We start from the raw sequence: 27,776 nt of genomic DNA, 5'->3' as shown, positions 1-27,776 counted from the left end.
TTTGTTTCTGTAGTGCTAATGAGCTCGTTAGAAAATTCTGGAGTTAGGAGATGTGGAGTAGCCCGGCAAGCAGAGAGGAGCCCACGGTACTCAGCACACATCCACTGCGTTATCCTGTGTGCCGGGAATCCTATTTCAGGAATGTGAAGGCATAATTTTCAGAAAGGTAAAATCACAAAAATAAAATGAATATGTGTCAAATATTTTATTAACTCATTAATTAAAATCCACTTAAATGTGTTTTTGACTTACAGAGATTTATATTCTCTGCCAGACAGACTTCATTTGCATTGCCATGAACAGGAATCATTTGCACTGCTATGGGCATACAACGTTTGTGTTGTTATCCGTTTTCTGTAACTTAAACTCTATCCCTGCAGATTTGGAAAATAGGCTTGTCAATCAAGTGAAAGTGCTCACCCCTTTGGAATTAGATACGCCCAGAGGGTTTGGCAACAATGCCCTGAGCTCCAGAAATCACTTTGGCCCTTTTCCAATACGTGGACCATTTTTCCTATACGAGGGATATTTCCAAAGAAGAGGATGCTTAACAGAGAGTAACTGTGAAAGCAGAAGCTCTTGAAATCATGCATTATGTGGACAAATGATGGTACAGGGGATATTTTCAGCCTAGCAAACACAAAGACACATTGTTGACAGTGACTCAAGTTATAAAATACTAAAGAATTGTCATGAAGCAAAAGGTTATCCTTATTCTGTGCGGTTATGGAGGTCAGAACTAGATAAAGGAAAAAACCAAAACAACAAACAAACAAACAAAACAACCAAAAACAAACAGGAAGTTACAGCAAGGCAGGTCTTAATTCAACATATATGAAAGACCTGTTCAGAAGGTGCTCATAGGTGGATTCCTCGCCATTGAAAATATTTAAGCAGAGGTTATATAATTTTCTATAGGAATTCCGTGGAGTGAATTTTTACATTTTTAAGAAGTTTGGTCTAGAGCAGTCTTGTCCTATAGAAATATAATGCAGCTCATATGTAATTGTAAATTGTCTTTTAGGTGGATTAAAAGTTTTTAAAAAACCGATTAAATTGATTTTAACAGTACACTTTGTTTAACCTGATATTCCAATTCATTATTATTTCACCATGTAATCAATATAAAAACATTAGTGAAATCTTTTAATTTTTTTTTTTTTGTACTGTGTTTCTGAAATTCATTGTGAATTTTACACTTACCTACACATCTCAATTTGGACTAGCCATGTTTCAAATGCTTGATAGCAACTTGTAATTACCTTACTGGACAGCACAGGTCTAAGACCACTGGTTCTCAAACTTTAGCCTGTTAAAACACGATCGCTAGCTCTAGCCTCAGAGGTTCTGATTCGGTGAGTCTGGAGTGGAGCCCAGAAATTTGCATTCCTAACTATTTCTCAGGTGATGTGATACTGCTGGTCCAGGACCACACTTTAAAAACCGCTGGTTTACACAATGTTCACTGCAGCTCTATTTACAGTAGCCAGGACATGGAAGCAACCTAAGTGTCCATCGACAGATGAATGGATAAAGAAGATGTGGCACATATATACAATGGAATATTACTCAGCCATAAAAAGAAACAAAACTGAGTTATTTGTAGTGAGGTGGATGGACCTAGAGACTGTCATACAGAGTGAAGTAAGTCAGAAAGAGAAAAACAAATACTGTATGCTAACACATATATATGGAATCAAAAAAAAATGATTCTGAAGAACCTAGGGGCAGGACAGGAATAAAGATGCAGACATAGAGAATGGACTTGAGGACACGGGGAGGGAGAAGGGTAAGCTGGGACAAAGCGAGAGAGTGGCATGGACATACATACACTACCAAATGTAAAATAGATAGCTAGTGGGAAGCAGCCGCATAGCACAGGGAGATCAGCTCGGTGCTTTGTGACCACCTAGAGGGGTGGGATAGGGAGAGAAGGAGGGAGATACAAGAGGGAGGAGATATGGGGATATATGTATAGCTGATTTCCTTTGTTATAAAGCAAAAACTAACACACGATTGTAAAGCAATTATACTCCAATAAAGATGTTAAAAATATATATATATGGAAATTGAAAGAAAAAAATAATACAGGATACAAGAATATCGGAGACTCATGAAAGAATCTGATAAAATTGATTAAATCCAGTTTATTCTGAAAAAAAAAATAAAACCCTCTGGTTTAGACAAACCTAAGATCTTTACACATAAGGCGAAAAATGCTTCTCTTGATAATGGGTATGCGTGTTGGATATTTGTTTCGTGTTTTTGTGAGATGATGGTGTTTGTTCAGGGAAATTAAGACTTTCAGGGTGGACTCCAAAGGATTCTGCCTTTCTCAGTCTTTGTTAAAGTTTCCTCTATTATATCTTTTTTTTTTTTTTTTTTTTTTTTTTTGCGGTACGCGGGCCTCTCACCGTTGTGGCCTCTCCCGTTGCGGAGCACAGGCTCCGGACGCGCAGGCTCAGTGGCCATGGCTCACGGGCCCAGCCGCTCCGCGGCATGCGGGATCCTCCCGGACCGGGGCACGAACCCGTGTCTCCTGCATCGGCAGGCGGACTCTCAACCACTGCGCCACCAGGGAAGCCCTCCTCTATTATATCTTTATCTCATTCTTGAGCACCTAGTGTTTTATTTGCTTTTGACTTCCAACAGAAGGTTACAGCTTTTGAGAATATGTAAACATTAACATAAGAATAAGTCAAAAGTGGAGTTTCAGATTGTTGTGTTCTTATAAAGGGTATTCAGTGCTGGGACACGATTTTCCAATGTGTTAGACCCCAGAGGCATCAATAGCCCTGTTTTTCTTTGGGTACCATACCCATTGGCTATTGAACCCATGAATTTATCTAAATCTTTCAGAAAACTATAGATTTTTAAAACTATAGCATAATTTTTCAAAACTTATTAATTGTACAAGATAGACTTTCTTTTAATTTTTCCTGACATTACATCTTCTAATCTCCAAAAGGAACTTTCTTAATTTTATTATTGCAGAAATTGGCAAATACATCTATAACTAATTTACTGATGCCACATCATTTCCCAACTAGAATGTATCTAGTTATCCTTGGGGACTTCAGTTTGCCCATTGGTGCTTATCCAATGGTTTTATCCCTCAGTATCCATCAGGTATTCCTTTTTCAACTTATGCTATCAAAACTCATATTTCTTGCACAAGTTTTTTGGTTCGGCCCCTCAGAGATCATCAGTTAGTGCCAAAGCAGTTATGAAAAGGAAAAAAAAGGGAGGAGGAGTTATATTTCCGTGTACTGGAAAAGGAGACAGGTCTGGGTAGTCTTGGTAGCCAAGAAGACAAAAGTTTCTTCTTAGTAGATACAAAGAAACACAGATCCTTACAGAGAAACCAAAGTTCCTTCTCCTTAGGAAGTTCTGGAATACAGCAGGGACCACTTTCTCACAGTCGTCACAAATGCACATGGTTTCCATCAACTCCAAATACAAATGGGCTTGGATGTGCTCACCGGTCAGGAACAGCAGGTTCTCATCAGGCTTCTGTTACAGAGGGAAGCTTATCCAAGCTGGGGCAATTCCCAAGGAGGACAAAAATCAACGGTTTTAAAAGATAAAATGTAGAGACTTTCAAAATGTAATAAAATTTTATGAAGCGTTCCATAAAAAAGAACTGATTCAGATGTATTGTGGCTTAGAAACTCTGTGTAAGAATAGGACTTTGACCTTCAAAGTGTGCAGTATATGAAACAATACGGTTCAGTTATTTTTGCCTGGAAGTGTTCTAAATCACTTTTTGCAGACCCAGAATGTTCATTTTAGAGTCAGATTATGGACTTTCCAAAGCATTTGTTCTAGGTTATTTTAAAAATGATTAAAATCTGGTCATGTGCATTAGTCAACAAGCATTATTTTGAGGCAAGACCTGCCTCTTACTAGGTCTTGGGTATTCCAAGACGAATAATATGTAGTCACTGTTTCTTGAGAGCTTATACTCAAGCGCTGGAGAAAGATATGGAAGCAATGATTATGGTGCAAATGCTTCCAGAATAGAATAGCACCTACTTTGGCAAACTGTGGGAGGTGGGGAAGCCTACATAGGGAGGAAGAACTTGAGCAGAGTTTTGTAGATAGTCAGGGGCTAAGAAGGGCTGAGGAGGGGAACAGGAAAATGAACAGGAGTTCTCCATTTGTGTGGAGAAAACACCACCCGCAACGTGAAATACACGGTGTATCTGGGGACCAGAAAGTATCTGGTGTTGTGGGTATAGAAGAGGTTGATTCAACCCAGCTGAGATCAATTCTGTGTGCAGCGCATACATGGGAATTTTGAGAGCATAGAAGAGTCAAGATTGAGAGAATCTAGGAGGGGTCACAGCTAATAGGGAATCGGCAACAGTCGGTGAGAAACGGTAAGGTCTAATTAGCTAACATCTTGGTACTATACTGTGTACATCGGTAGGGATCTAATACCTTTTGAATGTCAAATGCCTTTCAGAAAGACAGATTTTAGATTGTCGGTGATCTTGTCAGCAGGTATTTACTGGTTGTCCAACATGCTTCTTGAGTCACAACATCCTATTATTGGAGTAATGGAAGCCATACTATCTTTCAAGTGAGCAGATTGTGTGCATATCCTAATTTCATCGCTCATTGTTTCTTTCATTTTGGGGAAGTTATATATACACTCTCTGGGCCTCAGTTTCCTTGTCTGTCAGATGGTGGTAATAAAACTTACATCATAGAGTTGTCACAAGGATTAAATGAGTAAATAAGTCCAGTAGTATTTGATTCATACTTGTTGCCCAAACTGTGCTCATTTCCAGCCCTAACTCCTTCCCCTGCTTTGGTGTGAAGTGCGGTTTTCCCGTGTCTGCTTACAGGGTTAACGTTGATTGGATTTATTTAAATAACATTTAGAATTTTTGGCATCTCTGGTTCACATACCTTGAGCAATTTCACAAGTATGCACATCATAAAGACATTCCTAAATACGAATACAACAATAACATGAATAACAGCGAGATGGACAGTATTCAAACTAAATGATGACAATAACCAAATTAACTCAAAGATAAAATGATCTAAGAAAACAGCCAGGTCATATACACCAAGTGTCCGTTTCTTATATTACAACAATAATAATCACACTATTTGAGTGCTCATTAGTGGCAGATACAGTCTGTTTTGCTATAATGTGATACATGTGTTCCTAAAAAACACTGTGCTATGAAAAATTGGCAAAAACAGCCACAGGGCTTCTGGGGAAAATGGGATCAGGGGCACAACACTCAAACCCTTCATCAGTGACACATTTAAAAAAAACCCAAAGGAATGGAATAAAATGGTAGCCGCTTTTACACACTTCAAAGGTTAAGAAATGCATAAATGCTAAAATAAGTGCAGCATTTTAACTTGGAGAAGCCCTGATGTTTGCTTGTAGAAGGGTTTGCAGCTTGTGACTTACTGTGAAGGGGTGGAAGGAGGGTCACCTGAAGTCTGACGGAGAATTGTCACGTCAGACGTAGCTGGCCGACGTCTGAGTGTGTGCATGTGCGCACATGTGTAGTCCCGTCATGACTCAGGTCAACTGGGTGCAGTTTTTTCTGCTTCCATCTCATGTTTCTCACAGAAAGGAAAGTGGCCTGAGTGAACAGGGAAGTCTTGGTGTGCTCAAATTGTTCCCTGATACATCAATTGCACTGGAACAAATCTACATTTTCACAGCAAGCATCCTAGTAGAACTGGCTCTTCTCGTTCAGATGCATTATCTATACGAACTTAGGTAATCTTCTCAACACCGCTTTTGGTCTGGTACCATTATTGTCCTCATTTAATTGATGAGGAAATCGAGGCAAAGAGAGCCTAAATGACTTCATCAAGATCAAACTTATTAAGCAGCAAAGCCATTATACTATACCACCCTCCAACATAGTGTATTATGCTAAAGATAATAATCCATTTAATAAGATATGTATTTCCATCAGACGTTGGATAATTCTTTATATCTGATAATTATTGTGTCTCACCTAAAGCTCTCATGTTGTAGTTTTAGTCTATTTCTGTTATCTCCTTTCAAGTTGGGGACTATCAAGCTATAATGTTGTGTGTTGCTGCCCCTTAAACAATTAAGGCCCAGTCGAAACTAGTGCAGTCAGTCTGGTTTAGTACCTTGTGGGTACTTACTTAGCACCACGCCAACCTCTTTCTTCCATCATTGAAAATTATGCTAAAAGTGATGGTTAGTGAAGCCCAGTCAATGGGGTTCCTACCATAATGTCAACATGTGTGCTCCAATAGCATTAGGAATGTTTATTGCTTTGTGTATTTCATTAGTGTCCCTGGTTCCTCCTCATTACACAAACTCTTTATGAAATAGAAATATTTAATAAAAACACCCTGAAGGCTTTCTGTTTTTTGAGGAGTAGCGTGTTAGATGGCTAAGGTGGTACTTAATTTATATCCCATTGAGTGCTGGTTGCAAATGTGAATGGATGAATAACTAATGACACTTTGAATGGGATTTTGTTACAATAGTGGCTAAAACCTGACTCTAAGGTGAGAGGTGGGAAAGGGGTATGGAATAAGTGTTGGCTGTACAGCTGGGTAGACCTGGTTGACTCCTGTACTTGTCAGCTGTGTGAACATGGGCAAAGCACTTAATTCTCTGAGTTTCAGTTTCCTCATCTATAAAAAAATACTTTTTATCATATTGTTATGAATTAATGAGTGAAATCACATTACACACAAAATACATAATAGCAAGTTTTGATTAGCAAATCAGCCAGTGAGAGGGGCCCTGTAGTCCATCAAGAGACATCAAATCCTGGGACTTCCCTGGTGGTCCAGTGGGTAAAGCTCTGCACTCCCAATGCAGGGGGCCCGGGTTCAATCCCTGGTCGGGGAACTACATCCTGCATGCATGCTGCAACTACAAGTCCGCATGCCACAACTATAAAAAAGATCCTGCATGCCACAACTAAGAACTGGCGCAGCCAATATTAAAAAAAAAAAAAGAGAGAGAGAGATCAAATCCTGAGTTGTTAGTCTGAGCAGGGCAAGCCTGAGGTTGAAGCAGAGGCTAAGACAAACAGAAGGACAGAGAGGGGAGAGGTCAGAGGAGCAACAGAGATGGACTAATGCATGGCTGCAGAGTAGGGTTAATTTGGGAGCAAATCTCTTCAACACGGGATTCCAGCCACAGATTCCCTTTTCTATACCTAAGCAAAGTCTTTCTTTTTCTTGCCACTCCACACGGCTGGTGGGATCTTAGTTCACCAACCAGGGATTGAACCAGGGCCACGGCAGTAAAAGCGTGGAGTGCTAACCACTGGACCGCCAGGGAATTCCCACTGCTGGATTGTTATGTTTGGAAATGGGATTCCAAGAGCAGAATAAAAGTACCAAATTTCATCAAATCCCCAAAGCAGAGTCTTAAAGTTATACACAGAATGTACAACATAAAGAGTGAACCCTAATGTAATCTATGGACTTTTAGTTAATAATAATATATCATTAATATTGGCTCATCAATTGTAACAAATGTACCACAAGAATGCAAGATGCTAATAATAGGGGAAACTGGGCTGACATGAGGGGGTAGGTGGCAACTGTCTGTACTTTCTGCTTAATTGTTTTGGAAAAAAAACTGCTCAAAAAAAGTCTATTAATTAAAAAAATGTTTCAGTTTTGTATGGCTCTTTTTCCAAGCTTCCTTTCTTAGCTTCCTTGACCCTTCCATTTTTGACCCTCTTGACTCCAGCTGCCAAGACTGGTCCAGCATACCTCCCTGTTTGCCCAGAGGCAGGATGCGTTAGAGCTGGAGTATGCATTTAAATTGCTGTCTGGTTCTTCACTGTTTTACAACCCACATTCTCCTGGTTGTGGAGACAGAGCACATTAGCTGAGTTCACCAACTCTGCAGGCAGTCAGTTTGGCAGTTCCGAGCACAGGTTCTAAGAGAGGCAGATCTCAGGTCACCCACACCTCTGTCTATGGCCACCGACAATCTCATCTGAACATGGAATGATATTTCTAAAGCTCTTATGAGACTTAAAGGAGACAGTCTATGGGGGATGCTTGACATAGTGCCTGGGACACAGTTAGTGCTGTTTCAGTTCTTTATGCTGCATAATTAACCACCCCAAAGCTTAGTGGCTTAAAACAATGATTTATGATTTCTCACAATTCTGTGGGCCAGGAATTCAGGCAGGTCTCAGACGGGCAATTTTTCTGCCCCACACACTGTCAGGTGGAGCCACTCACCTGGCTGCATCCGGCTGCTGGCTAAGCTGGGCTGGAAGGTCTCAGTCACCTGTGCCCTGGGCTGCTCCAGGTGTTGTCACGTGGCTGTCTTGGGCTTCCTCACAGCATGGTGGGCTTGGGGTGGTAGAGTTTCTTCCATGATGACTGGTTCCTAAGAGCAAAAGAGGAATCGGCCAGCCCTCTTAGAGGCAAAGCCCCAAACTGGCCCAGGGTCACTCTACCGCTGTCTACTGGACAAAGCAAGTCACAAAGCCAGCCCTGATTCAAGGGAAGGGGAACCAGCCTCCCCTCTCATGTGCCTACAGGACAGGAATTACAGCAGCCATCTTTGGAGACAACTGTAGTGCCCGGATATTATTTTCCTATGAATTGGCTTTGCCATTTTGCACAACAGGCATAGCGCATCTCCTACTGCCAACAGCATGTTGTAGGGCAGAGTGAGGCATCCCAGTTGCTGTGGGAACTGAAGTATGAGTCAGGCCAACAGCCTACTCTAACTTGGCCATTGCATCGTTTCTTCATGTCAAGAGGGCTCAAAACATTTGTTTTTTAAACCTCTTTTTTTTTTTGGCGTAAAAGTCTCTGTATCCTTGAGGATAATTTTTTATTTTTTTGGCCATACCGCTTGGCTTGTGGGATCTTAGTTCCCTGACCAGGGATTGAACCCCAGCCCTCGTCAGTGAAAGCACAGCATCCTAACCACTGGACTGCCAGGGAATTCCCTCAATACATTTTTAGCATTGTTGTTCTGTCAACAGTATGTACCTGCCTATCATTTACTTTGTACTTTATTTCACGTCATGAGATTATTTTGAGACTTAAAAAAAAATCACTAAAACAGAGACACACTATTTAAAGGTGTCCCTTTGCCCTTTTACTAACACCACAGAAAGCCTTCTATTAACACCACAGAAAAAGAAAAACTTGATCAAAAAGTGAACCCAGGCTGGCTTCTATATTCGAGTTTTTGCTGTTTGGTTTTCCTTTTCACTGGAATGTCTTTCTTACCTCACTTCCTTCTCCCTTCTGTGGGCAAAAGAACACTTATTTATCTTTTAAGACCCAGCTCACATGTCACTTCCTTTACGAAGCCCCTATTGACACACCTGCCGCCAAGTGAACTTGATCACTCCCTTTTCCATGGTCCCACTGTACCCTGAAAGCTTCCACCTTAGCAATCGTAACTTTTTTTTTTTGTGGTACGCAGGCCTCTCACTGTTGTGGCCGCTCCCGTTGCGGAACACAGGCTCCGGACGCGCAGGCTCAGCGGCCATGGCTCACGGGCCTAGCTGCTCCGTGGCATGTGGTGTCTTCCCGGACCGGGGCACGAACCCGTGTCCCCTGCATCGGCAGGCAGACTCTCAACCACTGCGCCACCAGGGAAGCCCAGCAATCGTAATTTTTATTGCACTAATATATTGGTAAAGGCTGATCAGGTGGCACGTGGAAGCTAAGTCCTAAGTCCTACCATGAGGGGATACAAAGAGAAATAAGATGAACCTCTTGCCCTAGAGGAGCTCATTTGTCTATTGGAGGAGGTTATACAACACGTACTTCAAACACAATCTTCATTTCAGGGCTAGAGATCTACACAGATTTATTATGAATGCACTTTAACCACGTGAGTGGGCATTTCCTTTGGCAAACACTAGGAAGGCTCCCTGCATAAGGTTTTGCTTGTTATAAAGACAGATTGTGGAGCCATCAATATAATGGTCTCAGACATCCCAGATTCAGCCTCTGTCATTTTGGTGCTGAAGGGGGCACTGGGCCCCAGACATAATTGGTGTGATCTCAGAGAAGTGAAGAGAGCTATGGCCCATGTCTACTGGAGGAGATGCGGGGTTTTCCATGGATGAGGGCTTTCTCATGGTGTGGTGAGGTTGTCAGGATCCCAGTTAGGGCCAGGGCTTCTAAGAAGTTTGCAAGGCAGAGATAAGTGCACTGCTTTAGGCTGTTTAGTTTCCTTACAGGTCAGAGAGGTACTTTTACTTTGAAAAAAAGACAGGTGCCAAAAAGCATTTGAGCCAATGAAGATTACCCTTGAACTCATCTTTACCTGAATGGCTACTGTAACAATCAGCTTTTGCTAGGTTATGCTGCTGTAACAAACAGCCCTGAAATCTCAGTGCCTTATCAAAGGTTTATTTCTCACTGACGTAATAGGTTGACTTTGGGGTGTCTGTGGTTCTGCTCTCTGCATGTCTTTTTACTCCAGTATCCAGACTGACTGAAGGAGTAGTGCCTTTCTTGGACTGGGTCATTTTGGGGCAGAGAGACAAATATGGTGGTGGAACCACATAATAATTCCTAAAGCTTCTACTGGGAAGTGGTACATGCACTTCTACTGATATTTACTTGGTCAAAGCTGTGAGGTACAATCTCACAGAAAGGGCCAGAGAATGACAGAAAAGATACATACGAACCTTCAAGTTGTGAACTTTCAAAGATGCAAATGTACGTTCCATCAATATCAGGCGTGAGTGAAATTGCAGCTTGCCCACTGTCTCCTATCGCTGACAATCCTTCAGCTCTACCATCTCCCACCTCCTCTCCCTCCTCCAGCCCATAACTCTTCCTGCCTGTTAACTCGATGCCAGCCCCTGGATGCCAGCCGTTGTACTGTCCTACTGTACTTTCCAAGGTACTGTACTGTAAGATTAAAAATGTTTTCTTTATTTTTTGTGTTTGTTTTTTATGTATTATTTATGTGAAAAGTATTATAAACCTATTACAGTACAGTACTATATAGCTGATTGTGTTAGTTGGCTACCTAGGCTAACTTTGTTGGACTTAGGAACAAACTGGACTTAGGAACGCACTCTCAGAACGGAACTCATTCATATGTAGGGGACTTACTATACAATCTTCCACAGCTACACTGAACCCAAAGACTAAAAGTTGATGATTCTGAAGACAAGAGACCAAGAAGAGGTCAAACAAATTAGGTTGATAAATGCTACTCGAAGCAGGCAAAATATGAGATTAATCTGTTGCAGAAAGAAATATGAAAGAATCAAAACTTGCCTACTAAACAAAGCTTGAAACCTTCAGAAATCAAAATGTATATAGTGAGGAAAATTTTGACATCTATACTGACAAAACAAAAATCAGATTAGCGAACGTAACAACCAGAGAAGCGTCTTACTTCAGACGTGAGCCCACTGAAGCACACATGTTTTGAGTATCGCGGATGGGTTTTGGCAGGTCATAGAAGGCTCTCAGAGAAGAAAATGGATCGATGACAAGCACTTTCATGATTCAGCATCATTGCTCATGCCAGTAATCGTACTCCCTCCCTCACTGCCCACCAAAAACTCCTACTCATCTTTTATGGTGGGCCTAAAATGCTATCTTTTCCCAGAAACCTTCCTGGATCATTCCCTTGTGTGTGAATCGCGTCTTCCTTAGATGGTGATGGTACTTGCCTCTCTATTTAACATACTGCCTTTATTACACTTAATTACCTCTTCTCACCTCCTCACTCCCAAGACAACTGTAAATTCTTTAAGGGCACAAACAGGATTTTATTCATTCTGGGGTCTCCCACAACAGAGCGGTGCACACAAAGGAACACAATTCATTGTTGGTGAAGTTCAGAAATTGATCTGGTTCAAAGCTACTTGACATGCAAATATTAGCTCCATCCTTGAGGTGTTCCTAGAGCACAAGGTGCGCACAAGAAGGTAATGATCATTTATGACAACTCTAGGGCCCAAACTCATCCGTACAGTAAGAAAGCCTTGGGAAGGTAGATAAAGGGTGAGAAAAGATTGGGAGCAGAGGGCTGTGTAGGTGTGCGGTGATATCTAGATTAGTTTGCTCCTTTTAGGTATTTCTAGTTCTCTTTTCTTAGTATCGGATAGTAATTAGTTACATATATCTTAGTTTTAATAAATTGTTTTAGGATGTGGTTTGACCTCAGTTATGCAAACACTAAAAGTGAGCAATATACAGTTAATTTAAGGAATTATCAATCAAAATGATACTAGGTTGAAATGCATTAAAATTATACAGAGGGATATGTGTAGTACTAATATTCATAATATAGAGCATGAATATTTTTAGACTCTCTGATATTGGATTTAGGTGTGCTTGTTCTATCTTGTAAATCAAAGTAATGGCCTATATCTTTGATCTGTGTGTTCAGGTTTTATGGCGACAGATATCTTATAATAACTAGAAATAGAAACTCCACCTTTAGTGATAATATAGTACAGCGATCTGAGAAGAGAAGGTCTTAAGGTGCTGTTAATTAGCAGAATTCTGAAGCACACAGTCTCAAAGCAATTAAGCCTGTTAATTGAATATCTGGACGCATGGTGGAATAGCTCATATGTTGCTTGCTGGGCAGGTATCCTAGGCTTGCAGAGAGGAGTTACATTACACACATGATGTTGAAAAATTCACAAAGAACAAATATGTGTAAACATACGTTTGTCTAGTAGCTACTGTATTTATGAATACATCGTGGGCTATATGCAAAATTGTCTATGAGTTGCAAAATTCAGCATTAACAATTCAATCTCTCAGCCTATCTGTTGTAGATACGGCGCACCATTTACTCATGGAAAACTGAGCTTTTCCCACAAGATTTTGCTGTCCTCTGGTTTGGTAAACATCTCTATAATTCATGTGATCCTTTAAATGAAATTGGTGGTCACACAGTGGTTGCAATCTAGAATCCATGCAGGTTTGGGGGCAAAGGGGAATGGACACTGCTGACGAGCTCAAGGTCACAAAGTGATCTATCTTGTTCTCACGATCCTGCCTGGGTTCCATGAGTTGCAGCATTTGATGAACGTGTGAACCTACTTCTAAAAAGAAAGTCAATTGAAATTTTCAAGACTGTGAAAAAGTTTTCAAAAATGGAAAAAGAAATAAAATGTTCCTTTTAGAAGAACTTCAGTGGAAAGTGGTTAATATTTTGGGCAGTGCTTATTATTATTATTTTAGTGCTTATCATTTTTAAAGGCTATATCTTTAGGGTAGACCTCTGCTTCTGTCAATCCCAGGCTTACTGGGGTGCAGAGGAGGGAGGGTCTCCACTAAAGAACACCAAAAGGCAGTGAGTGAAGAATGAGTTTAGTCTCTCTCAAACTGTGTATCAGTCCTCTGAATGGTGGACTTTCTGGTCTCTGTGTTAAGGGAAAAGAGAAATTACAAGAACGCTTGAAATCCTCAAAGCTAAAGTTGACCAATAGCTTTTATCTATTTTGTTAAATATTCCAGAAAGTGGCAGAATTGGTTGAGTCCGCCCCTCCCCCCCCACCCCCTTTAGTCCCAATCCATTTTCCGGAGAAATTTCTAATAGCCTATAAAGTCGCTTTTTACAAAAGTAGAGGGCTGAGTAGGCAGTGAGGGCTGGGAACACAGAAACTAAACATCTCCAAAGTGAGCATCTCCATCCTTACACGAGTTAAGCATTCATAAGGATGGTATCATTTAGAAACCCGCTATTCAACCTGCTTACATTTTGGTGCACATTAATAAAAATCTTACCTAAGGTCCAAATCTGAGCTTACTATGCACACAGACCTTCTAGAAATGCGGGGTTAACCTGCTCTGAGTTAAAAGCTCTTGGAACAGGGGGTTGAAGTCATTCACCCTGGATTGAGAAGCATATTCAAGAGGTGACTCTTTGGATCAGCAAAGTTCCTGTTTGTTATGTTATGTGTGCATTTCATTATTTACACGATTTCACCAGGTGATTGGGAGCTGTGTACACAGTCAGCTGCGCCCGAAGTTTTAAGCCAGGCTTAAAACTAAAACTAAACAGCCTTCCGTTACTGTCTTTCACTCCTCTTGCCTTTTTTTTTTAATGGAAAAATGTCCCTAAAATTTCTTCTCTAGATTAAAATAATTTTTTTTTCCTTGAGTGTTTTTAGGAACTATACGTTTCCTGGAAAATTTTCCATAATCGTTTCCGCTGGTCTCTAAGGATGAATTAAAAAGTAAATATTCAACGACTAAGATTCGGAGCGGGAAACTTCTTTTTGTTTTGGTACAGAGTTTTCCAGCCCTCTCTTTACTCTTATCCGGGGCAATTCGTGTCTCTTCTCCCCGACCCCTTTCTTTCTTTGTGGTATTTCCTGGAATAAGATGACAGTAAATTAGGGTAGGAAGACCCTGGCCTAGCCCCTGCGCACCGGGGTTGGGCGCGGGAGGCCGAGCGTGCGTGCGTGCGTGCGTGTGTGTGTCTAGGGGTGGGTTCTCCTGCTTCCGTGCGTTCGGCCCGTAGCCCCGGGGCCTCTTCGTGCGGTCCATCCCGGGCCCCAGCCCTGAGCGCAGGGGGCGGTCCCTCCCGTGCCAGCCACGCCCCGGCCGGGTTTATAACTCGCCTGATCGCGCTCCCGGAGCCGCGGCTTCGCTCCCGCTCCGGCCGGACTCGGGCACGCCCCCAGGGCTGGCCGCCCCACGACTCCCGCCTCGCGCCGCTCGCGCTCGCTCGCGCTCGCTCGCGCGCTCACACCCACGTTGCCCTTCACCGCACGCGCTCACACTCATTCTCGCGCGCTTGCCTCACGCACACAGGCGCGCTCCCACTGGCGGGAGCGCTCCCACTTGCACGCGCGCTCCCACCGCCCCGTGCGCCGCCTCGCGCTTCGGAGCGCTAGCCTCGCTGAGGCGCAGGCACCGCAGGCGAGAGCGCCGAGGGGACCCACGGCCTCCACATGGCTGACCTGAGCTTCATCGAAGATACCGTGGCCTTCCCGGAGAAGGAGGAGGATGAGGAGGAAGAGGAGGAGGGTGTGGAGTGGGGCTACGAGGAAGGTAACCGGCCGCGCGTCGGGAGGCTGGCGCCGCTGGTGTCCCGCTGCTCTGGCGCGCTCGCCGCGCCCCGCGTCCGCTCTTTCCCACGTGCGTCCCCGACACTTGCGCACGCCCCCGGCCCGTTTCGGGGCACCAGGCGCTCCGGGGAGAGCGGGGGTGCCAGCCGCCGGCGTTCGCGTCGGGGAGCCCGGCCTTGCTGCCGGGCAGCGGTTGGCATCTGCCGCGGTCCGGAGGGCGAGCCTGAAGGCTGCGGCGGTGACATTTCCGTCTTGCGAGTAGCGAGAAGAGCCGCGCTGTGCTGTACTCAACACCTTGAGAATACAGCGTTAGTGAAACTATTAGTTTCTTTTAAAAAATGTTTTATTGGCGTATAGCTGATTTAGAGCGTTGTGTTAGTTTCAGATGTACAGCCAGGTGATTCAGTTATGCATCTACATATAGTCATTCTTTTTCAGATTCTTTTCTCATATAGCGTTAGTGAAACTATTAGTTTCTTGCTTGCCTGCGGGGAGAAAGTATTTGAGCCACTGATCTTTTCTCTGAGGATGCTGACACCGCTCAAGTCTTCCTAAGTTTTGAGCTGAATCAGTGGACCTGGCAAGATGGGGGCTGCCCTTATAATAAAACGTTTAGTTTCCTAAATGTATCCCTGAAGATGTAGGACTCCTAACAGAGCTGACTACTGGTGCTGATGTTGGCTACATATATTGAAACAAACGGAGAGTTTACAACTTGAATTACAAAAATACGAAAAGAGTATTATGTATATATTACGTATATACAGGTATGCGTATATACGCATATGCGCACTTCAGAATACTGTGTTCGCGTTTCTGGTAAGGAGTGTTTATTCACTAGCAACAGATTTATGGTTTTTGGCTCTTGCCAAGAATGCTGAGTGTTACAGGAATTTCCCAAGTACTGCACATAATTAAACTAATGAACAGAGGAAATTTTTGTGGTGTCATTTTTTTTCTAATCACTTAAAGATGATCTAAATTTTCTAGAGCCATAAATTAGTACCTCTGTGTAGGCAAATAGAATATCTTATTAGTCTAGGACTTTGAATGTGTTATTTGATAACATTAGATCATTCAAAATATGAATGCAAGAATTCACACACATTATTATTACCATATTTTATCTGTAAAGGGACAGTAGTCATAACCTTCTTAATAATGGCAAGGATCATAAGCAGTGTTTAAACTAGTTTTCCCCATGTTACATTTTGCTGTAACTTATTTTTTCAGTCTGTTCTAAGTTTGCTTCCTTTTGACCTCAGGTGTTGAGTGGGGCTTGGTGTTTCCGGATGCTAATGGGGAGTACCAGTCTCCCATTAACTTGAACTCAAGAGAAGCTCGATATGACCCCTCACTGCTGGATGTCCGCCTCTCCCCGAATTACGTGGTCTGCCGGGACTGTGAGGTCGCCAACGATGGGCACGCCATTCAGGTTATCCTGAAGTCAAAATCAGGTATTTTAGATGTTTCTGCGTGCTTCTTAAACTAGAAGTTTATAGAGCTTGTGTAACCTTAAAGGTAGAACTAACCTAGCTCTGTTGTCAGGATACCTTTATAGACTATAAAATGCATTTTTTAGGGGAATAATTTTCTGAAACATTTTTGGAAGGATGAAAGGATGAAATTATGAAGGTGTCAGTTGGTTGTTCCATGTTGTGTGATGTTACTGGAACAACCTTAGTTGGTCAAATTCCAGCCCTGTGGTACACAAGTGTACCAATCTGCATTTTGTCCTAAAGTGTTGATTAGCTTAACAGTATGTTCTAGATTGGTCGGTCTTAACAGTTTGCCTGCTGTATTTGTAGTAACCATTTTCCTTGGTTCCTTGGTTTCCTTCCTGTTCAAGCAAAAAAGGTAACTAACTTCATCTCCTTTGACACTTACTTGGAGATTTTAGTTAGAGTGTTTAACGGATATGAATTAATAGGGTTGGATTTTTATTTTTAAGAAAAATTCACAAGCTAACTTCCACTTAATTCATTACCGTTTGTTTTATTGAAATGTATAATTAACTGAAAAAAAGATTCTTGGGAGTACGTTGTCATAACATTTAAAGAGAGTTCCCTTCATTTAAACTAAATTACTATTTTATGTTGATCTGCATATTTCTGTATATTTGTCATGACAGTGCTTGCAGTCTATTTGGTGCACTGAGCAAATAAACTTTCCATTTTAAAGAAACAAAAAAATAAATCATGTAGATAATTATAATTCTCTGTTTTACTAACTTGTAAAACTAAAGATTAGGATTTATTGACATAATCTGACATTCAAGATAGACTTTCCAAATTAATTTTCTCTGCTAAATTAATATGACAAGAAGAATTTTAATTAATAGCAATCAAAAACAGCCTGTAAACTCAGCAAAAGATTTAAATGGCAAACAAAGCTCTTTTACTCATTTATTTTTTAACTCTCTTCCTCCCCTCTGAACCTATTTGAGATGGATCTGAAATGTTTTTTAGAAAAGCTGTTGGGTAATTACCAAGGAAATTGGCTTTTGGCTCAAATGTAGGAGAGAGGAGAGTGGAATATTTTAAAATTAGCATTAATATCTTGCTTTTCATAGTGAATAATAACTCTGTTTCCCTCTTGGAAAGAACGTAAAATTAGGAGTACGTTGAAATACTAGGAAGCATTTGATAAACAGAGATCAACTGTACTCAAATTAATTCTGAATCGATAAATTTGATATTTCAAGCCATAAAATCTTTGGGTTTATTATTAGGCAGGACAGGTATTGATTACCAACTATGGATATTTTATTCATTGTGAATGTTCCTGAGCTTTAATTTAGAGTCTTCCCAGCTGCTCTGAGTCTAGTCAAGGTATGGGCGTCACCCAAAACAGAATCTAGGTGTTGTGTGGATGTAGTCAAAGAAGACAGCTTCAGATGTAAATTTGAACTTAAATCAGATTTTTTGGGGGGGTTATCTATGATGGGACATTATGTATTATTTATAAAATATATAGTAAAATTATTGTATGCTGACTGTCCTGACATAAAAAACATTTTAAGGTAATGTTGGTATTACGTTTTAAGGTTTATTGGTATGTTGACATGCTTTTTCACTTCTGGAAATAAACGTTTATATATCTATACAACTAACCTGCATTTCACATCAAGCATCATGGTGATTGAACGTTGGTTTGTATACAAATGGATAAGAAGGTTCTTGAGGATTCATATTGATGAAAACACAGTCGTTTAGAGCATCAGGGTAAATACGACATGGTGTTATAAAGTATCATGGGAGCGTAGAGGAATGACTGAGTCCAAACGCTGGCAGTTAAGACTCTGTGTCCATTCCTGCTCGAAGATCAAATTTACTCCATCACATTGAGTTGACCATTTTCTTCTGGTAACTTCTCAAGCCTTCTCAACCTTTTCCTTGGCCCCCTATCGCCTCCCAGAACAGAGCCGATCAAGCACTGTTTCGACTCTCGGCCCACTGGGTCCACCCTGACCGCCGAGGAAGAGCTGTCTGTATTTTTGTCTGGGTCTGATTTGACGTGCACACTCCAGACCCCTTACTTCTGACTCCTTGGAGACCTTGCTCCTTCAGATGCCTGTCTCCTTTCTGCCAGTATAATCACTTCTTCATTGTTTCTTCCCTTTCAGTGTTTCTCCAAGCTTTAAAAAAACGTAACCAAAACAATCCCATGTCTGGACCAGCTTATTTATTTGCTTCCTAGCATATATAAGTTTTTCAAAGGAATGGTCTGCAAGCCCTGAACACCCTGTATTTCATTTATTTAGTTCAAGCTTTATCTTTATCAAGATAGAATGTAAACATAATTTAAATAGTTGGCTAGTACTATATTTGTCTCTGCTTCTGGTTATAACCCACCCCTCCCCACTTAAAATTGTTTGCCTTGATTACGACCACTTTCATCTCTTAGCTGTTTTTCCTGCTGTCACTTCCACATTTCTTTTCTTTTCTTTTTTTTTTTTTGCGGTATGCGGGCCTCTCACTGTTGTGGCCTCTCCCGTTGCGGAGCACAGGCTCCGGACGCGCAGGCTCAGAGGCCACGGCTCACGGGCCCAGCTGCTCCGCGGCATGTGGCATCCTCCTGGACCGGGGCACGAACCCGTGTCCCCTGCATCGGCAGGCGGACTCTCAACCACTGGGCCACCAGGGAAGCCCCACTTCCACAGCATATTTATACTGTTGTGCTTTGATATTTAAGATATCTGTGAACTCCCTATGATGGACGACGAGTCTAGCTCTCTTATTACCCTCCCCCATCATGGGTTTGCCCCCCCCATCGTCCCTGTGTACTTAAATTACAGTTGTTATTTAAATTAGCTCAGTGTTTTTATTATTATGACTGTGTAACTGTCATTTCCAGCTGAGACTATATTCTGTTTCCTTTATTGAATAATGTGGGGTTCCCCCCTGCCCCTGCCCAGAGTTGGTATATTTTTGTTTCTTTGGTTTTTGTTTATCCATCATGATTTCATTTCCAAACTCTCTGATGTCTAGCAGGCACATCTTCTCCCAGGACATTCAAAAGTCCTTCCAGTCCTCTCATCCATCCTTCCCCTCTTCAGCCCATCTGGACTGCCATCGCCCACAGCTCCCTGGACCTCAGGCCTAGTAAGTCCCTTGGCTTGTCTCTGTGTCCAATTCCATGTTTCCTGGATGATAAGACATCCTCTTTTTGAGGTTGTTCCCTCATTTCAGGGATTTGTTGGTTTACTCCCTCCTACAGTTCATCTCCCAATAACTTGCTGAGAAGAAGGGCTTGTGAGAGTAATTGTTTGCATACCTTGTGTGTCTCTCTGCTGGGCCCTTGGTGGGCCCTTTTAGTCAGGATAATTGTCTTTTATTTCTTAGAAATTTTCCTATATTATTTCATTGATAAGTTTTTTTTTTTAAGTCTTTTTCTTCTACTTTCTGGTAGATTTCCTCAACTTCTATCTTTCTATTAAACTTCTAATCTCTGCTCTTATATTTTTAATTTCTAAAAAATTGTGTTCTATGAATTAAAGAAAATATGGCTACCAGTATTTATTTCATGATTATAGGATTTTTCTTCATTCTCTTCTGTATTGCTTTCTTTTCTGTTTCCCGTATGTCTCTTTTATTCTGGGATCCTTCTTCTGTTTGTTTTGGTGTCTGTTATATGTTGGAGATTCTCCTCAGATGTCCAGCCATCTTTGGCTCTCTGTTCATATTTAGGAATGGGTCTAAAAATTGAATCAGAGGCTCTGCACATGGGCAGGGATTGAGGTCTGGTGGATGTCACAGTAACACGATTACATAGGACCAGGCTGTGTTGTTGGAGCAGCCTTTGTAGGTTTATGGATTTCTCTGAGGGAAGGGGTGTGATGACTCACACCTGGCTGGCAGCATCTGGTTGTTGACCGCAGGCAAAACAGTGTAACCAGAGGGTACATTTGCTACAGTTAGTGAACCTGCATTGACAGCTGAACCCTCAGCGCCCAAGTCCATAGTTTACACTAGGGTTCGCTCTTGGTGTTTTACATTCCATGAGCTTGAACGAATGTTTCATGACACGTATCCACCATTGTAGCATCGTATAGAATGGTTTCAGTGCCCTAAAAATCCTCTGCGCTTCTGTTCTTCCTTTCCTCTCCCCAGCCCTTGGCGATCACTAATCTTTATACTGTCTCCATAGCTTTGCATTTTTCACAGTGTCATATAGTTGGAGTCATACATTTTATAGCCTTCCGCTTGGCTTCTTTCACTTGGTAATAATGCGTTGAAGTTTCCTTGGATGCTGCTTTTTTTTAAATAAAAATATCTGTAGAATAAGCACAATTAAAAAAATTGTTCTGCTTTGTTTATATTAAAAAAGGATACAGAACTACCAAAAAGAATTACAACAATTGTAGCGTCATTTAAATGCTTCCATTTACTAAATTAAAGCTTCAAAAATAATCCTAATGGTATAGTTCCCATATATAGTAACCCTACCTGGGGTTTTAAATTTGAGGCATGTCACGAACAGGAGCCTTTCACCCCCAATCCCCTGCTGAAAGTTCCCAAACGAACGTCACTGATAATCTCATTCTACGATCGAATGGCCACTTTATTTATTTTTATTATTATTATTTTTTTGTGGTACGCGGGCCTCTCACTGTTGGGGCCTCTCCCGTTGCGGAGCACAGGCTCCGGACGCGCAGGCTCAGCGGCCATGGCTCATGGGCCCAGCCGGTCCGCGGCATATGGGATCTTCCCGGACCGGGGCACGAACTCGTGTCCCCTGCATCGGCAGGCGGACTGTCAACCACTGCGCCACCAGGGAAGCCCTCGAGTGGCCACTTTAAAATTCTCAAAATACTTTAATTCTGCTGCATTTGCAATGGAATTTTTGGAAACTCTTTCTCCTGTTGGTCTCTATGACGTCACAGATGTTTCTTCTTAATTTTGACTGCCTTTCCTTTGCCAGTTCTTCATGCCCCATTAACCTTAAATGATAGGATTTCTCAAAGTTTCTTTCTCCACCCTTTTCTCTTGTGATACAATCACCTTTCAGCAGCTCACTCACACAGACTGTATGCTACTTTCTTCAGTGTTCTGATTTCCACTAAGGCAGCCCATGAGTTTAGGAAAGGGGCTGAATAATATTCAATGAGTGGGATGGGCCCCTGGAGGCCCCCAGTCCAGCCCCCATATCTCAGACCTTCTGGCAAGTGGCTGGGTGGCTTCATCATTCCTCACTGAGGAGATCCATTTTGCTTTTGAGTAATTCCCCAGATCGAAAAGTTTCTGGGATTGCCCTCCTTGTTTCTATTTTGGGATGCTGGACTGACATGGAATACATAAAATTGTACTTCCACATGACATTCTGTAAAAGATTGACTGCCATCATCATACCGTGGAGTTGCCATTTTTCCTTCCGGACATAATTAGTTCCTTCCACTGGTCCTCATATGATAGCCCTCCATTCATTAATACATATACTTATTGATCACTTACTACCAGAATTAGAGATTCACTTGTCTCTTCTCAGAGAAGTTCCTATAAATGAGGGCAACCAGGAGAGCAAAACTTGAATTCACTTATGATTATGTGTGTTATTAGCTGACTTTGGGGGACTTGAATTACCTGCACAGTTGCCTTCACCCCCTTCACTTTGCTTATACAGACGCAGCTTAACTGGTCTCCTCTCCCTACTGTTATGTTAGTGCTACACTTATGAGCTGATGATATTTATTCTTTAATATGAAATAAAGCAGTAGGTTAAAAGCTAAGGACTGTTTAAAAAATACTGATTGTTTTAAGACTTCAAATGTTAAAAAAATACTAATTAATACTATTTTTGGAATGCTTTCTGAATACATTTGGGATTCTTTAAAAGTTAAACTGAGGCTATAAAATCTTTAAACCTATTGAGAATGAACTTTGGGGGCCTCTGATCCTTCGGGGGACACATCAGGGACCATTGGCGTTGGTGTCCCTGCACGTTGGAGTCGTGGCTTCAGCAGCCTCTGTCTCCTGGCCTCACCGTCTTTGGCCGGCTGTGACAGCAGCCTTTTCAACAGCTGCGCTTGCTCTTGGCTGGTACACTGTCCATGCAGACCTGGGAGTTTTATATATATATATATATATATATATATATATATATATATATATTTAAAATAAATTTATTTATTTATTTATGGCTGTGATGGGTCTTCGTTGCAGTGCGCGGGCTTCTCACTGTGGTGGCTTCTCTTGTTGCGGAGCACGGGCTCTAGAGTGCAGGGTCAGTAGTTGTGGCACGCGGGCTCAGTAGTTGTGGCTCACGGGCTTAGTTGCTACGCGGCATGTGGGATCTTCCCGGACCAGGGCTCGAACCCGTGTCCCCTGCATGGGCACGTGGATTCTTTTTTTTCTTCTTTAAAATGAAGCTTTTATACATAGCTATACACATATGAACAAGTAGCTCTGAAGGCCAGAGAACTCCAAATTCTGGAAACTTGGAGGCTCTACAGATGATACTGGTTTTAACAAGTTACAAAATCTTAGGTAATAGCATCTACAGGCTTAGCCTTACAACTGTGTGGGAGAAACTAACTCAAGAGTAAAAGCTTTACATTCTGAAAATAAATAGTGGCGAAACACAGCATTCCTGGATTGAGAGAGGGACATGATTGGAAGGAAACCTCTAGAATTCTTCTAATCCCAGGTTCCTCAAATTGGTACAGATGATAGCAATCTGATAGCGCCACCAGAGCAGTCCCCTTGGGAGTAATATTTTAATCCTTTTGGGAAAACAAAGCTCCTTTTTTTTTTGGCCACGCCACACCCCACGCAGCGTGCAGGATCTTAGTTCCCCAACCAGGGATCGAACCCATGCCCCCTGCAGTGGAAGTGTGGAGTCTTAACCACTGGACCGCCAGGAAAGTCCCAGACCTGGGACCTGGGAGTAATATTTTAAAATGCAAAAATATTAGCCTCCTGCTTAAAAGCTAACGATGATTCCCTCCACGATAAACTCCAGCCCCTCCACGTGAGCTGCCATCCCGTCCTGATGTTCACACCTTGAGGCCTGCCTTTGGCCACTGGGTACCTCTGACTTTATTGTCTTGGAGTACCCTCAGGCCGTTTCCCATCTCTGAGCCTCTCTGAGCCTCTTCTCTCTGCTCCGAATGTACTTTCTCACTTCTGCTGTTAGCTTACCCTTCAAGACTCTGCTTAGTTGTCATCTCTTCCAGAAAGTCTTCCCTGACTTTCTGACCACCCCCCACCGGCCTTGGTTTTGGCTTGGACCCTGCTGGGCGCCCTCTGAGTGCCTTGTGCATTTTCCCCTACTGCCCCGATGCAATCACCTTTAGTGCCTTAAGCACAGAGAATGCCTTGCCAGTGCTGAGACTATATCCTTCCTTTTATACACTGAGTGGTCAGCACGGGGGTGGGCATGGAGACCATCTCAAAACGTGTGTGTTGAACTCAAATGAAATGAGGGGCAAACAGCTTTTGAACTATCTGGCAAGTCTGTTTTCAGCAAAGGATTATAGAAGCTTAAATGGATTTAGGTAAATGTATATATGTCATGTCTCTATGGGATTCCCATATTTTGCAGAAGCTTCTGAAAGGAACTCTTTTATGTCTATAAGCGTAATGGCTGTGCCTATCAAAGAAGAAGGATTAAAGACAACGGAGGTGTAGCAGTGGCATCGGTGTGTGCTGTATTCTTTTCACAAGTTTGTTATTCTCAGGAAATGTAGCGTGTCGTCAGTGTGAGTTTCATGTTTCCTTGTAATTTTATTTGACATAATGGCGCCACAACTAATAAACCTGCCACATAGTGACAGAATATCACTAAGCAAAATGTGATCTTCATAAATGTCGGAAAAGTGCTCTTCTTGTTGTATGACTAGTTTTCTCATAAAACAAGGACATGGTCAAAAGGAAGAATAATGCCTTGAGAGGATGTTTCCAAATGGATAAAAGAGACCTGCTATTTATTTGTGGTCTGTAAACACAATCATTCTTGGGGGATGAACAGGTAATGCTTTTACCTGGCACCTCATAAAATTCTGAATTCATGATTTTGTCATTTTTTATGGCTTTGCAGCACCTTGCGATTTTAGTGCGGTTTAACTTTGGATTATTCTTCTGCAGCAAAAGTGAAAGGTACCAGAGCCAATTCCTGGCTGAAAGCTTCCCCTTTGTCACCTCTCCCTGGGGGCCAGGCTTGGGAAAAACGCTTCCCTTCTTTGTGCTCATTTTCAACCCAATAGAATGTAAGACCCTGAGGATCTGGTTTCATTATAATTTTCTTGAAATAATGACCATGTAATGACCAAACATCACAGTAAAAGTCTGATCTTCATAAATATATAAATTCGCATGTCATCCCAATAGGATGTAAGATCCATGAAGCCGGTGAATTTTGTCTGTTTTGTCAACATCAGTGTATCTTTTTAAAAAATTTTATTTATTTTTGGCTGTATTGGGTCTTTGTTGCTGCGTCTGGGCTTTCTCTAGTTGTGACGAGTGGGGACTACTCTTCGTTGCAGCATGTGGGCTTCTCATTGCAGTGGCTTCTCTTGTTGCGGAGCATGAGCTGTAGGCGCGTGGGCTTCAGTAGTTGTAGCACGCGGGCTCAGTAGTTGTGGCTCCTAGAGCACAGGCTCAGTAGTTGTGGCGCACGGGCTTAGTTGCTCCGCGGCTTGTGGGATCTTCCCGGACCAGGGCTCAAACCCGTGACCCCTGCATTGGCAGGCAGATTCTTAACCACTGCGCCACCAGGGAAGCCCAACATCAATGTATGTTAAACACTGAATATGGTGCCTGTTACAGTGTAGATGATCAAAAAATATTTGTTGAAATATTTTTCAGTGGAAGCCCTGTGGGCCTGGAACTTCTCCCCAGTAAGACATACATCTGTGCAGTTTGAATTTCCAGGGCATTTAAAATATCAGTTCTATTCCCAAGGTTTAATCTAAAGAAATATTGGCCATTGGTCAGGTGAGGGGTATACGTGTGAAGCACAGATCTCTTTTTGGCCCCTGAAATCACGGACAGAATCAGCTTCATCCATTGCTATAAGAAATTACTGGTGGACTGCTCTGTAACAGTTTCAGAAACTCTGTGTGTATGTGTGTGTGTGTACCTGATGAAAATGTTTTGGGAAAATATATTTCCGATCTCACGTATGCTTCATTCCACAGTACTCCCGTTTCTTTTCCCTTGGCCGTGTGGAGCTAAGCTGGTCCAAGACAAAAGCCTCAAGTCGGGTCGTAGACCCACAAGGTGAAGGGTGTTTCCATTTCAAATGGTGCAGGCTGGGGTGCAGCAAGCATGGGACTGATCTTGGGGAGATAGTGGTGAGCAGGAATGGAACCTGCCCAGGAATGGAACCTAGGTAGCCTGAGTGAAAACCAGGAATCCTAGCTGCTAGTCTACCAGGGGCTAGAGGCTAGAGGCAAAGTTGCCCTGGCTCTTGCCCTGTTTGAAAAATGAATTTCTCAAGGAGGCAAAAACTGCAAAAGCAGATACAGAGTTTATTATCAGAGACACAGCGCAACATGTGGGAGAGCACACAGAGAAACTATTTATTTAAGACAGAAGCAAGGCAGAAATACACACCCGGAGAGAAAGGGGGTGGGTGTCCTCCCTAATGAGGAGAAGCACAGTAAAGAGGTGGTTGAATCATTTAGACAGGGCAGTTCTTCCGGCTCTTTGTCTACCTCTGGCCGATTATCTTTTTTCTTTTCCCACACCTGACCTGTCCTAGGGTCCTTCCCTGGTACGTGTGTGTATCTTTTTGCCAAGATCGATTCCAGCGTGGAATGGGGTAACGCCCCCTCCCTTTTTGACTCCCGAGGAGCCTTTCTGTGCATTTGCAGTTGGGGAGTTCTCCTTGACCTCAGGAGGGGTCATCTTATCTCTTTACTCCAGCAGAGCTCAGCTCCCTCCATTAACTTGGTCCTTGGAGTGTCTGGGAAAACAAAGCTCCAGTTTATTCCACTTGACAAACTCCAGCTGTCCAGTCCGGGGGCCCATCTACCTGCTACCCAGGACTCCCAAGAAGCCTTTCCCATTTATTCTTTTTTGTTGGGAGGTGGGGTACACAGTGGGTGGACTCCAGGCCTCTTTGCCAGTTTTTCTTAAGACCCAGTTCGGACAACCATGGTAAGGGAATGAGTTTGGAGGGTATTCAGAAGCTGCGGCACTCTGGTTGAGATCAAAACACTTTAGACCTTCTTCAATCCACAGCATGATGGTTATTGAAGAAGATGCAGTGAGCCTGCATTGTGGTTCTAGATTCAGTAATCCCTTTTTAGCCATGTATTTACATGGCTAAGGACCACTGTTTTCTGGGTCATGCTCACGGGCACCGAAAGCACGGTCTCCCCGTCTCACTGCGGGCTGTGGGTCACAAGCTCGAGTCCCAGGTTCCTGGAGCTGGCTCGCTGGATGACCGGGGCTGTTCACCCTCAACCCGTTTCAGCCACATGGGTGGGATGATAACACCGACCCCTCAGAGTTGCATCGAAACTTAAAAAAAAAGACCAAGCGTGAGGAACGCATTACAATCTTGTGACATGGTGTCACCCTAAAGGCCATCACTGCACTTCCCTTTCCTCCAGATGTGAGGGTTAAACCCTTGAAAAATTAAAGTCCCTTTTTGCTGCTGCTGGTTTTCTTCTTTGTTGGAGCCGGAGGGAGGCTTAGCATCAAATCTGTAGGGCGCTTTCAGCGAGGTCTGCGAGATGTTCATCTGTGCCATGGCCTCATTGCTCCGTCTCTTTTCTGCCTCTGTCTTTGTTTGCCCTTTGCTCTTCCTTCTGATTTATGCCATCTGGCTGCAGGATAGGAACTTTGATGGAAGCAGCTTTAAATTCTTTGGGGGAAAAGTTACTAGATGAAGAACCAACCAAACAAATATGGCTGCACCAACTCCCCTTCTTCTCCTTTGAGTTTAGAGGAAGGATGGAGAACAAAGCTGATCCGCAGTGGGGCACTCAGTCTGGCCACCGTCGCTTCCTGCACAATGACAGTCCACGTGTGAACACTAACCTCTTTCAAAGAGACCACATCTGGGGAGAGGGTGAATTTTGTCAGCTCCTTGGCTGAAAATAACCAATAATTCTTAGCTGATACCATTTAGAATGAACAGTTTTGTTAACAGGAAGAATGCAAACAACCTTTATTTGTGTCAAAATTGGCCCTTTGTAATAAACTTTATGTCAGGTTTTTCCATATGATATCAGGGAGTGTTAACTAATCAAAGTATTTTGTTGCTTCAAGACAAGATGTATTTTTTTATCATCCTTTAGAG

General features: G+C 42.5%; 1 protein-coding gene across 4 annotated transcripts in view; it reads left to right on the top strand.

Annotated features, from left to right (window-relative positions):
* Positions 1–27,776, top strand: part of CA8 (carbonic anhydrase 8) — a 212,367-nt gene that overhangs the window by 109,887 nt on the left and 74,704 nt on the right. For 2 of the 4 annotated variants that reach the window (XM_060128440.1, XM_060128439.1), the window contains exons 1-2: positions 14,787–15,009; positions 16,292–16,483. In XM_060128440.1, the coding sequence (XP_059984423.1) occupies positions 14,910–15,009; positions 16,292–16,483 (292 nt within the window). In that variant the 5' untranslated portion in view covers positions 14,787–14,909. Of the gene's footprint in view, positions 1–14,786; positions 15,010–16,291; positions 16,484–27,776 lie in introns of those variants that run through there. The other 2 variants (XR_009536536.1, XM_060128441.1) reach the window with 2 other exon arrangements.

The sequence above is a fragment of the Lagenorhynchus albirostris genome, chromosome 17, assembly GCF_949774975.1.
Source record: "Lagenorhynchus albirostris chromosome 17, mLagAlb1.1, whole genome shotgun sequence".
NCBI classification, from domain to species: domain Eukaryota; kingdom Metazoa; phylum Chordata; class Mammalia; order Artiodactyla; family Delphinidae; genus Lagenorhynchus; species Lagenorhynchus albirostris.
This window is presented reverse-complemented; position numbering and strand designations above follow the sequence as displayed.